We start from the raw sequence: 13205 nt of genomic DNA on the forward strand, positions 1-13205 counted from the left end.
ACACTTTCTTATAGCATCTCTTGGCAGCTTTCTTATGCTGGGCCCCTTTCAGATATGTGAAGTTCAACTCCCAAAATTTGCCACCCACAATCGGCATTGATGAAAATTCTGGAAAATGAAGATTATCTGGAGGATGTCCAGGATGGGAAAAGCTATCTTAGTATTCAATCCCTCTCTTAGAGGTTAGTAACCCTCTTCCAACATCTGTAAAAAAAAAAAAAGGAAGTTCAGGAAGCACCATGCAAAAATACTTCCCCATTTTTCCCCAATCCTAATTACCTTCCGTTTGATTAGTGGGAAACCATGTCCTGGAGCAGGAGGCCTTGCTGGTTTGGGTCCCTTTGAAGCTTTCTTAATAGAGGGGGAAGCAGAAGGGGATGGCTTCCGGTTGAAAGGATTCTCCTTACAGGATGACTAGGTACAAACACATAAAACAGATAAAAACACATGTTGTGATTTTGGGTTACATCCTCATTCTTTAACGGAAATGCTCCACATGCATGGCTAAAGAGTGTATCTCCTTCCAAAAAATGAGGAATTTTCTCCTCCAGATCAAATAAGTAGGAACAAATGAGTGTATTGTCCAGGTCATTTTACATCAAGATGAATATGAAATTTCTGAGAAAGGAAAATTAAGCACTATAAGAAGTCACAAGTACTGTGGGCACACTGAAGGATTAGACAGACTTTTCTGTCAACATTAAAACCAAGAAGCTAAATTGCACTTAAACTGTTAATCCATCTTTTAGAATCTAACGGGCAACTTCTCATCACAATTTAAGACAAAAGTCCTGCCAGCCCTAATGTTTAATTGACAGCTTGAATTTGTACAGCAGGATTTAGTTCAGAAACTGAATGTTGAGCAAGGTATTTTGTTTGCTTGTTCGTATTAGGTAAGAGATACAGACTCTTTAGGTGGTATGGAATCACTGCATAAAGATCTAAAAGTACCATTAGGTAACTATCTTATAACATTGGTACATCTAGTTCAGTTTTATTATTACTGACTCGTTTTCTCAGATTTCACGATGAAGTCCTCCCAGCCCTACTTGAAAATACAATCCTTAGTATGCAAAGTATGTGCTCCGTTATTGAGCTATGGTCCTTCCCTGTAGGGCAGTTTTTGTCTTCTCTAATTTATATAATTTTTCCCATAATCATTTCTGGGGAAATAATTCAGAAGCAAATAAATGAACTTCTTGGTGAAGGCAATGTCTAGAGCAGGGGTAGGCAACCTTGGCTCTTTTATGACTTGTGGACTTCAACTCCCAGAATTCCTGAGTCAGCATGGCTGGTTCAGGAATTCTGGGTATTGAAGTCCACAAGTCATAAAAGAGCCAAGGTTGCCCACTCCTGGTCTAGAGTATCCTTATTAATCAAAGTGAGATTGATTTTTAGTCTCCAAATGAGCCTAGTTCTTTAACCCTCTGCAGAAAACCAATTTGTGGTCAAAAGTAAAGTTTTTAAGTTTTAAAATGGCCAGTTCTAAACAGAACTTCCAAACCAAATACCATTGGCCCTAATTCTAAATGATGCCAAGAGACCAAAGAAGCATTTCATGGACAAAGATAGAATTGTCTGAATACTTTATAGCGAACAAATCCCATATGTTTCCTAGAAAGACATGCATATCAATGAATAGCTTTGGTAGGGGGAGACAGGGGAAAGAAAGGGAAGGAAAGAAAAAGACAGAGAGCTTCTAGCTATGCTTGCTACCTACCTTTGGCTGTGCTTTGGGTGAAGGAGAGTTACTTGCAGACCCACTGTTCAACTCTGATGCCAAGAGAATGGGTGTGGGAGATGCTCCAGCAGGAGGCTTAGGAAAGATATTCCCAGGGCTAGTTTTCAAGTTCCCAGACGAACAAGTTCTGGCAGTCTGTAAATGTCCACCTTGTGCCTCATCACCGTAGCCAGTCAAATCACTGGATGATGATAAGGAGGAATCAGCAGAACAGCCAGGCAGAACTGCAGGGCCCTCACCAGAAGGGACACTGATAAGTGGGGAGTCCGAGTGGGAAAGGATGGAAGCAGCTGGAGCATGGACTGTAGGCTCAGAGGAGCTCTTCAGCACAGAGGCATCATTTAGGTTATCAGCAGCCTTGGCCAAACACTCAGATGTGATACTCTCCAAGCTGGGGGCTGGAGATGGCGTGGAAGAAGATGGTTCTGAGTGGGAAAGCCTGGAGATGGGATGGTGAACTGCAATAGGAAAGACACAGTTTGGAGGTAGTATGAAGAATCTTTTGGCTAGTCAGGTCCATCGATGGAAGTCCTGCAGCATAAGCCCTAGTGGCAGAAGAGCACCATACCTCAAGCTCCCACCCTTTTGTCGCTTAAGGATGTGCAACCTTCTCCAAAATAAAGGCTACGCTCCAGAAAGGCCATTCCAAAAGTAGACGAGGCCTGAACAAAACAGTACTTGGAAAGAAAACAATTTCTAATTTAAATTAAATTATGTTGATTTTATTATTAAGATATTTAATAACTTCTCTCTTCTATTACATAACCTTACATTTCAGCAGCAGTGTGGTGAGGGCTCCCCTCAGGTTTTTGAAGACCGCACAAGACCATGAAATTCAGGTCATGCACCACTGCTCTGTGCCCTCCAAACTATCGTGGGTAAAAACAGAGGGGAAAGGGAAGAAAGGAAAATACCTAGAGAAAAAAAATCTAGGCATGTCCTTCCTAGTCTTTAAGCTGCAGATCAGTTAAGTTTCATGAATAACACACCTTTAAAAAAAATAGGAGGAAAGAAGAGACTATACAGCATCTTGTCTTTAGATGAAGAATGAAAACTTATTTTCAAGACTGAATGCGGGAGGGGAAGTTATCATCGCAAAGGTCCTTCACTAAGGATCAGAAGAGAAATGGAGGAGAGGGGAGAAAATATTCAACAATAGCTCTCTGCCATTTCCTTAGTCCTTCAAGAGTAACCGGAGAAGGACTAGGTAAATGCATTTGTTTTGGAAGCAACTGAAAGATCAAATCACCTGTGATCTATACCAGTGGTGGCGAACCTATGGCACGGGTGCCAGAGGCGGCACTCGAAGCCCTGTGGGCACACGCACCGTCTCCCCAGCCCCGCCTCCTCCCATGGCCCCTTCCTCACCACCAGCCACCCCAGAGGAGAGTCGCCCCGGGCACAGCCCACGCGAAGCAGCACAGCCAAGGACATGGTAGCTGGGCAGCGGGGACACGTGCGCCCCGTCACGTGCAGATGATGCTGCGGGGCACAGGTGGAGGGTGTGGCCACCATGGCACTGCTGAGCTGCCTGGGTGATCTGTGGCGGGCCGTGGAGGTGGTGGGTGGCCCAGTGGGCACAGCGGAGCGGGGACGGGGTGGGGGGTGTTTTTTTGGGCACTCGGTCTCTAAAAGGTTCGCCATCACTGATCTATACTGTAAAAAAAGAAGGTATTCACATGCTGAATAAGTCAGGATACGCATCTAGAGGGATTTTTTTCCCCATTTTAAAACATGTTGAAGAAACTCACCAAGTGGGGAGGCACTGGGTGCTCTTGGAGCTGGTCGCTTCTTTGTCTTGGGGCTGCTTGTAGGAGTAATGCCGTACCAGGGATGAGCAGGCTTGAGACCACCCTCCCCCTCCCTTTGATCTTGCTTTTGCGTGCTCTGTGGTATGAAAACTTCCTTCTCATCCTCTTCCTCTTCTTCATCTTCAAAGGGATTATAAGGTTTTGGCTCCTCCAGAACAGGCCTCTCTTCTCTGATTTGTGCCTTTCCTCCTTCTACTCTCTCTTCATTCTCTTCAAAGGCCACTGGTGAGCTTTCCTTGCTACTGTCTGGTGGTAGAGGAGCCGGCTTCTTCCTGGCTTCTGCCTGAACCAGTGCAATCCACGGAGGGTCTCGAGGCCTTAACAATTCACCAGAGCTGGTCAGAGGGCAAAAAAAGGTAGAACATAAGGAAGGATGAAAGGGGAAACTGGAATCCCAGCACCTAGAAAGTTCTCCGTGAGTAGAGGAAGCCAGGCAGATGAGTTCCTGTGTATCCTTGAGAGGAAAAACAAGATGCACTTTCTGATATGTATAAATCTAAATATTCTGCAAGTGTGCTACACAACACAAAGAAAAGCTATAGAGGAATAGCTAAACCCAAAATAATTATTCCCGCAATTTCATTTTGTCTTTCATTTTTATGTTGTAAGTTTATATCCTTCAGGCTTGCAAGTACAAATTTAAAAATGAATGATAACAAGAACAGGAATTGTTTCAGAGGAACAAAATGGATTTTTTCTCCATGCACACTTTCAGCTTTTCTTCAGAGTAAAAGAAGCAAAACGAATTTAAATGTTATGGTTAGCTCCCACACTGATAAAGATTCAGTAAATAGTTATGTAAATGGCCAGCTGCAAGTTTTCCTCTGATAAGTGAAAAAAACCAGCTCCCACAGAATAATGGAAAGGCTGCTAGAAAGAAACTAAAAAAAGCATTTACCTTAATGTATTATTGGATAAACTGTTTTCTCAGTGGGAAATAGTTCTGCTGCTATCCTTTTCATCTCAATAAATCATGCTAAAGAAGACTCCGTGGGAAGCTTGCTTGGAAAGATTTACTTGGGTTTCAGGCAACTGCCAAAGAGCCTGACAGTAAACTAACTCAGACTAAAAGCCTGCAGTGAAATAACTGTTTAATTCAAATGTGTATATAAAGCTCAATAACTCACATATCCCTGCAGATTTTAGCCTTCAACCATTCTACAATGTGGGTATAAGTAACAAGATCTCTTAAAAGGATGTAAATAAGCCTTTTATAACTCTGGAACTCCAGAAGTTTAAAACTACAATACTTACCATCCCTGACCAGTAGAGGAGCTGACTAAAGACAGTGAATGTTAAGAGTTCAACAACATATGCAGATCCAAAGTTAGAATAGATTTGAGAAAGCAAACCTCTTGCCACTTTGTCTCCTGCCAATAATTTATAACTCTGCTTTCTCAGTCTCCTCAGACCTACATTTCTTCATTTCTCAGAACTCAATTCTTGAATACTTCCTTCCAGGGCTTTTTTTCTCATAGAACGCCCAGAACGGAGTTCCGGCACCTTTTTTGGATGGAACCTTGTAGGGTAGGCAAAGCGGGTTGTATGACGTGTGTGTGAGTTCCGGCACCTTTTTTTTTTAAGAAAAAAAGCACTGCTTCCTTCAGATTCTCTCTACATTGTCTTGAATCTCAAGGATCCTTTCCTTTCTTTCCCTCTGGTCTATGACCTTTTCTTAAACAACAAAACTTCTAACGTGATGTTTTAAGTCCAACACTAAATAATTTTCCTTCCCTGAACTGAAAATTGTTTAGTTCAATGAGCAAGTTACGGTTAGGGGCATATTCCAGCACAATTTGTTCTGATCCAAAGATTGCTGTTCTGAGTGTTCTGAGCTTGGAAGAGAACATAACCTTTGAGTATTTTGTTTCAAGTATGGATTAAAATGTGAAAAACAAAATGCCTCTTTTCGAACAATACTTTTTCAAGTACTGCATGATATTCTAGGCAATATGAATGGAATGATGCTTTACAACTGAGTTCTTACCTTTTAAATTTTTCTACCTGGGCAAATATAGCATTATATATCTATTGTTATTGATGCAAGATAGATGGTGAAATCTGATGGGATGGAAAACTGCAAGCATTTAAGGGGCACTAAAGGAATCATTCTGGAACTATTACTGGCAAGAGAGTAAAGAGAAAAAAACAGGAATTGCTGCAAGGCACCTATAGTTGGATTGCTCTCATGCTGATGAGGAGCATATCTGTGGCCTGCCCATATTCTCCATTCCTTCCATCCCATTTTAGCTTAAGTATGCATATTTTGTAGCTTTAGAGCAGTGCAGGGGGAAATATTAAAGGGAAGGAGAAAGACACAAGTATTTCTTTGCCTCATTTCTCCTTGCTTTTCAATTTAGCCTTTTTTTTTGAGTTTTCAATGTTTCCCATATTTTCCAACCTCTCCCTTCTTCCCACTCCAAATAAAGTTGGCTTGTTTACTTGGGAGAGCGTAATTCTTCTAATTAGCTGTTGCATGTACACTACTAATGATAGTGCACTGAGATTTGCAATCCAAATACACTCCTTTACTTAGACTGTAAACAACATTTTGCCTTTCAATAAGCCCACTTCCTTGTTATCTACTGCTTAGCTACCAATGAGGCTCAAGAGAAGCAGCACCTCCTCTCTCTTGAATCCAGTTCATTCCATTTCGAGACATGGATTAGCAAGTGACGTCTTCTAAGCATCTTTTGACCTCAGGGATGATCAAATATCTATTTAGGCTTCATCCGTTCTTCCTTATCTCTAGTAGCAGTAGGAAACCTATGACATTCAGCATCTTTTCTAAGCAGAGCCAGGTAATTTTATAACGACTAAGGTAGGCATTAGGTGCATGTAACAGGATGGTTACACTAATAATTACACTAATTACACCACCTGCCCATATTTCATTCACTACTTCAGTGGGCAGGTGGTACTCCCTGCATCAGTGTTGCAGTGAGGGAGTGATGAGAATCATGTGGAATATACATGTGTCTTATGATTCCTACAGAATGCACTAATGGTGGAACAAGACTGAGGCATCATTTGCCAATCTAAACTTCAGCAGATATCCTTATCCAGGTGCAGACATATTTAGGGGACTGCTTTATGCTGAGCTGCTGGATGTAGCTCAAAGGTGAATGCAGCCATGAGCAATATAAGGCAGGGGTCTCTAAACCATGGCCTTATGATCAGCAGCAGTAAGTCAATACGTGATGGCCAATCTGTCAGACACTATCAGATTCAGCTGTGTTGGCTGCTGGATATGTACAATATATACTGTACTGTTCATGTTCTGGGAGGGAGGGAGGGAGGAAAGAAGGAAGGAAAATTGGTAACAGATCTCCCTCCCCCCCAATATGATTTGCAAGAAAAGAAGATACCGGTCTGAGGAAGTAGGTCTGCTCCTGGGCTTTGGAACTGGAGGGCTGAGCTCAGGAAGTCTACCTGTTCCAGAAATGAAGAAGACATAATTATGTGTTACACTCTAAAACCACTTCCAAAACCATTACACTGTGATTATTTTTTTAAAAAATCTACTCTTTGCCTTTATGCCTAGGAATGAAAGCTTGGCTATGCATCTATTCAGTATCTTACATTAAAGGGGGAGGTTTTCTGGAGGAAGATGCACTTTCTCTTATTTTTGGACTTGGCCATAATTCTTCTGCACATGCTTAAAAGCCAAAAGCCCTTTGAATGTAAAGTACTATAATGCACATCATCCCAACTAGAATGGCCACTGCCAGTAGGGAATGATGGATATTCTGGCCCAACTGATGGGAAGGCACCAAATTAGGGATACCCAAGGAATAGCCCTTTGTCATTTCCCACAATCTTTCTATGTATTTCATATATCAAGCTTTCCTAGTCATCATCAGGTTTTCCATCAGGACTTCAGACTACAAAGAAGTATTAAAGTAAAATATTATTAAACTATGGGTATTAAAGTAGGCCAGGTTTTCCTAACCTGTGTCTTCCAAAGGTGTTGCATTACAATTCCTATAATCCCAAATCAGAATGACCATACTGAGATCTGTTACCTAAAACATGTGGAAGGCACCAGACTTTGCTGGAGCAAGCAATACAACATTGAATGAACACTTATCTGCTCTAGCATAAAATGTTTTAGAAAAATAAGTAGTAAGATTCCTTTGAGAAAAAAATATCCAGTATAAATACATGTCAGTATTCCTTGTTTCTATAAAAGACGCCCATTTTTTCTTACTTTGGCGTGGCCTCACGATACAGGATTACAAGGAGTCCAGTTAGAAGGTTTAAATTACTTCCCGTGTCCATACTTCCTTACCGTTGACCAAACCAGATGGTGGCTCACTGGAACTCTCGTTTTGCATATTGGCTCTGGGCCTTGGGACAGGATGCAAGTTCAGTGGTGACAGACTGGCTGGATCTGTGCTCCTCCGAGGGGCAGGGGTGGGTCGAGATTCTCTGAGCTGCCCATGTTGCAGGCTAACCTTTTCTTGGATAAGTGTTGGTGGCTTGGTTGGTACAGGAGGCTTGGGAGGTATCTTTAAGCAAAACCCAGAATTGGAAATGGAAGTGGGCACTTCATTCTTTGACTGGGGATAAGGTATCTCAAGCTCTGTGTTCACTTCATTAACAGTTCTTTCCTCCATTTTGCCCATCTCTTCCATGGCTGATGAGTGACTTTCTGATATGCCATTCTTTTCTTCCATCTCATTACTCATTGTCCCAGCTTCTGTACTTTCCTTTCCAAGTAGAGGTTCTGGAGTTAGCTGGTGCTTGGTCCTCCCACTCAATATGCTCAGCTTACCACGATGGTGAGTACACACAAATGTGCCCAATTCAGGTCCAGGTTTGTAAGATCCAGGAATGAGCGTGCTGGAGCATTCCTTGCATCTGCCAGAGAGGTGAATCCATGATCAGAAAGAGAAGACAAAGAGGAAAACTCTCAGGTTCTTGCTTGACTTTTGATAATAGGAACACCCAAACAAAATAAAATTCAATCCATGATTTTGCTACAGATACACTCAGAGACTGGGGAAAATCACTTATCATTTTTATCAGTTCCCATCATCCCCACTTTTAAGTGACAAGAGCAGGTGGGTGGCAAAAGTTTTGCTTCACACACCAATACAAGTAGCACAGGCATTTTGCTGTTTCCCTCTCCCACAGTAGTTTCATTTTTTTTCTATTGCTTCATCACATTGAAACCTGTAAAAAGAAAAAAAACTATGCCAACTCCTAGGCTATTGTAAATTCAGGTCCCATATCCTGGAGGACTATAAAATTTTGAATATAGCAGATCCAAAACTGCCACCACCAACAATGCCCACATAAAGACCAAATAACAGGAGTGACAATATTTTTGTTATTAAGCCTGTAATATTTTGTGTGGTTATATTGTAAGGCTCCATCTCACCTTCCCTTGGAGAGCTTCTCTTTATTGAACTAGCACATCCCACCCTAATTTCCTGCTTCTGACCTTACTGCTTGTAGAAATTAAAATCCACAATTATTCTCCAACATGAATAACATGGAAAACTGGTTTTTAAAATTGTATTTATAGTACTGCATTCATGTTTTGCCTTTTCTCTGTGAGCTCAAGATTATGGGCTGTTTCCCCTAATTTTATCCCCACAACAATATGTGATGTGAACCTGTGACAGCTCCACAGTAAGTAGTGAATTCTCTGCTCTAACTCCTTAACCACTGTGCTACCCGACAATGGCTTAAAGCAGGTCAGACCTGAAGGTTTTAGGGTTTGCTACTCAACAAGACAGTCTCATGGAGCTGAAAATGACACTACTGAATTTCACAGTACTGTACTTTATATTCCTCTATTAGACAGTCCAGTCTTTCTTTCAAAGGTACAAATTATGGGATTCACTTGAGCCTAGAAAACTGGAGATGATCTTATTTTTTTTCTTTTTTAAAAACAAATAACACAGTAACATAGTAAACTATAAAGACATCACGGGCTCAGGATTGAAAAAGTAAGAGGTGTTATAAGTTACCCTGGCACAACTACATACTTTTTCTACTGGACCACAGATGAGAGACCCGTTTTCAGTGGGCTTTGATAGGAAGCGCTCACCTGAAACACTGACGGTGGTAAAGTTTGCCCTCAGCCAAATAGCGCTGAACCAGGTGAACGTGTTGTTGGCAAGCTGCACAAGTGCTGCTAAGGGAAGTGTGCGAGGATTCCTCTGCCAGGTTTTCAGTAACACTGTCCTGAGACAACAAGAATTGAGATGAGAATGTCTCCATAAACTGTGATTTATGCAGACTTGAGACCGAGAGCTGGCTTTTCGGTTAAGGATATGAAAGACACAAAAAACATAGAATAATCTTTGTTTAACCTTCTCTCAAAGTTGCTATGTTGATGAAGGCACGGGAGGAGTTTTTACAGTGCCTTAAAGTGATACTTATAAAATGCGGCCCAGAGTTGTTTTGATATGAGATGGACAGCAAATAAATGTAAAAAATAAAAACTGATAAAATAAAATACTTCTAAAATGACTTGATGCCATCTCTCGAAACTTATTTATTGATCCAAAAGTGACTATTTTGTTCAGAGGTACAATCGTAGCTGGGCTTTTAGCATTTTGGAATGGAAGTTTTACTTTTTGTCATTTTAACACTGAGAGCTGATGAATATTAATATTGGTCTAATTTATGCTTTGTTTCTTTGTGTGTGTATCAGTCATCCTGGGACAAGTTTTACCCTAAAAAGATTTTACATTTTTAAAAGAAAGCAATATAATTAGGGATATCCTCCCCTCTCCCTTCCATCCAATCATATCCAATTCTCAGAGAAGTCCCTGTGGTTTTCTTGGCAGAACTGGTTTGCCATTGCCTCCTTCCTAGGGATGAGAGAATGTGACTGGCACAAAATGACCCAGGTGGCTTTGATCTAAGAGAGGGGATTAGAAGTTACAGTTTCCCAGTTTCTAGACCAGGGGTGTCAAACTGCCAGCCCGCAGGCCGGTTTCATCATACCGGAGCCGCGCCCACCCCATTTCCGGCAACGGCGAAAAAGCTCTGATACGTTGCGCGACGTCACGTCACGTCGCATGTTTGACATGTCTGTTCTAGACTGATGCCTTAACCACTACACCAAACTGGCTTTATATATAAACACTATATCCCACTTTTGGATTCTGTGTGCAAACATAGTATCTGCTTCTTTACGTATAATTTTCTTCTGAACCATAAAGCCCTTAAGCATATTTCTAATTCACAGGTGTCATTATCTTTCACTCAGTGCACATTTCTTTAATAAAACCACATGCGTCTGTAGGCACCAAACTATGGAGACGAAGCAATCAAACTAATAATGTGAACAATTAAAAGGGCTTATTCTTTGCAGATATTCAAGATTTGTTTTTCTTTGGTTTAGTCCAGTGATGGTGAACCTTTTAGAGACCAAGTGCCCAAAAACTGGCCCCGCCCCTGCTCCATCCCCTGCCCCGCCCCTGCTCCACCCCGTCCCCCACCCCGCCTGCTCGCAGGGCCACTCACTGCCTCCAGGGCCTGCCGCAGATCACCCAGGCAGCCCAGCAGCGCCATGGCGGCCACACCCTCTGGCCGCGCCCTGCAGCATCAACTGTGCAGGATGGGGCGTGAGGGCAGAGTCTTGTCTACACTGCCTGGCTACCATGTCCTTGGCTGCACTGCTCTGTGTGGGCCACGCTCGGAGGCGACTCTCCTCAGGGGGGCTGCTGGTGAGGAGGGGGTCGTGGGGGGAGGCGAGGCTGGGGCAACGGGACGTGTGCCCACAGAGAGGGCTCCGAGTGCCGTCTCTGGCACGCGTGCCATAGGTTCGCCACCACTGGCTTAGTCCTATGAAACTGTTAATACTGAAAGTTTCAGACTAAGATTTATTGAAGGAAACAAAAGCATTAGCTTTGATAGGCACTGTTTCCTGGAGATATCCAAATCAATGAAGAGTCTTATTATTCTGCAACTCTGAGGCAATCTTGGATGCAGCTTTTCCTCATGTAACTGATGTGTGGTTTGAGATGTATAAAACATACAAGTTCAACATCGCTACTATTTCTCTCTAGCAAACATTTTTACCCCAGTCTCTGGGACCCACCCCCAAAAAAAGAATATTTATCGATGTTTAATAGTTATTTTAATATAAAATAAATTAAATGGGATTACTGATTTTGCAAATGTGTTAATAACTGAGGTGTGCTAAGTGGCAATTATTGTAACTCAAGCATTGTGGGGTCTTTGACAACCTGTATTTGTATAATCCGAGACAGACAACATAAGCATTTATCAAGTTTGTATTGGTGTATCATACATGGCGTGATGAAGGAGGAATTTAAGTATAATCATAAAACCCACAAAAAGATGTTAAGTGATCAACAAAACCCATAATTGTAAAGAAGACAGAAGAGGATGAGTTGTTAAATCAGGCACTTCAAATTGCTTTTTCTTAAAGAACACTGATTCAGAAGCAAGTGCCTAAAATAGATTGGAGAGACCAAAGAGAGTTTCCAGTTTGATCAAACTGAATACCTGGGATGTAGATGTATTTTCAAGTACAGCCAAAGGTTTGTGAGCTGGCAGAATCAGTGAGGAGGCAACAGCTGGGTGTTTCATAGGCATGGAGACTCTGGCTGCAAAAATGAGAGAAAAGGGGAATTAATCTGTGAGGCAATAGATAAGTAAAAAACATAAGGTATGGAGCAACTTCTCTCTAGTCAGTTAGGCTAATTCCTGGTACCTTTACATTAGGTTGGGGATGTTGCCTTAAACATCCTCCAGTATATGTGGTATAGCTACAAATTATTTTGCCAGAGGCATTCCATGTCTTCTAAGGATCCAGAAGTATGCATCTTTTCTAAAAAAATGTTACTTGCACTTAGTTCTCTCCTACAATGCTTTACTTTTTTTGTGCAATGAGAAAAATGAAGAATATTCTGCCTCTCCTGTAAAAGATCTTAGGTAAAGGAGAGAGCCAGGGTGAAATATGAAAATAGTCAAAGCACAATTGAGTTGCATTACAGGTTCAAGCCAATATTCCACCCACAACCTTAGGACCAAAGTCCAAAGGAAAGGGTGGCAGAGGCTTTTTATATTCCATTATTATTTCAGGCATATTTGGAAGGAAGACCACAGCCAGCTCTAACATTAAGCAAGGTCATAAAGGGATAGCTAAGCTTTTTGAACATATTACTTATCCTTTTTTACTGCCATAAGTAAGAAGTATCATTAATGGGACTTTGGGAGGCTTAATTGGTTATGGTCTTAGTACCTACACTACACACAAACACCAAACTCAGAGCTTTTTAAAATTTCATTCTGCTTACTAAGAGATGTTTACCATTGGCAAATAACATTATGGATTCCTGGAGAGTCCACAGCCTCTAGCAAGGGTTAGGAAACTAGTTTTGCCACATCAAAGGAAATGAAGGAACTCTTCCTCCTCAATATATAATTATCTCTGGTATAAATAACCTGTTGAAGCTCTCACCTTGGGTGGGGTTGTTAAAATGGTTGTAATACTGGGACACATATGTCATGATGCTGAGGCAGTCAGGAACTCTCATGGAGACCATATCATTGGGATCCAGCAAGGCAGGGATCCCCAGTTCTTGTTCAGCCACTTCAAATGCCTGTCAAAGCAATCAGGAGAGAACAGTTAGTTGATGGAAGCTGACACAGAGGCAGAT

The 13205-nt window shown here is 41.7% G+C and overlaps 1 protein-coding gene across 1 annotated transcript in view; it reads right to left on the reverse strand.

Moving 5' to 3' along the window:
- Positions 1 to 13205, reverse strand: part of MICALL1 (MICAL like 1) — a 36140-nt gene that overhangs the window by 7949 nt on the left and 14986 nt on the right. The window contains exons 3-10 of the mRNA XM_015817264.1: positions 13007 to 13148; positions 12049 to 12149; positions 9614 to 9750; positions 7844 to 8415; positions 6921 to 6984; positions 3493 to 3887; positions 1721 to 2199; positions 280 to 414 (exon numbers count right to left, since the gene is read on the reverse strand). Of these exons, the coding sequence (XP_015672750.1) occupies positions 280 to 414; positions 1721 to 2199; positions 3493 to 3887; positions 6921 to 6984; positions 7844 to 8415; positions 9614 to 9750; positions 12049 to 12149; positions 13007 to 13148 (2025 nt within the window). The remainder of the gene's footprint in view (positions 1 to 279; positions 415 to 1720; positions 2200 to 3492; positions 3888 to 6920; positions 6985 to 7843; positions 8416 to 9613; positions 9751 to 12048; positions 12150 to 13006; positions 13149 to 13205) is intronic.

Source organism: Protobothrops mucrosquamatus, unplaced genomic scaffold (genome assembly GCF_001527695.2).
Source record: "Protobothrops mucrosquamatus isolate PMUCROS unplaced genomic scaffold, P.Mucros_1.0 scaffold569, whole genome shotgun sequence".
Taxonomy (NCBI): Eukaryota; Metazoa; Chordata; class Lepidosauria; order Squamata; family Viperidae; genus Protobothrops; species Protobothrops mucrosquamatus.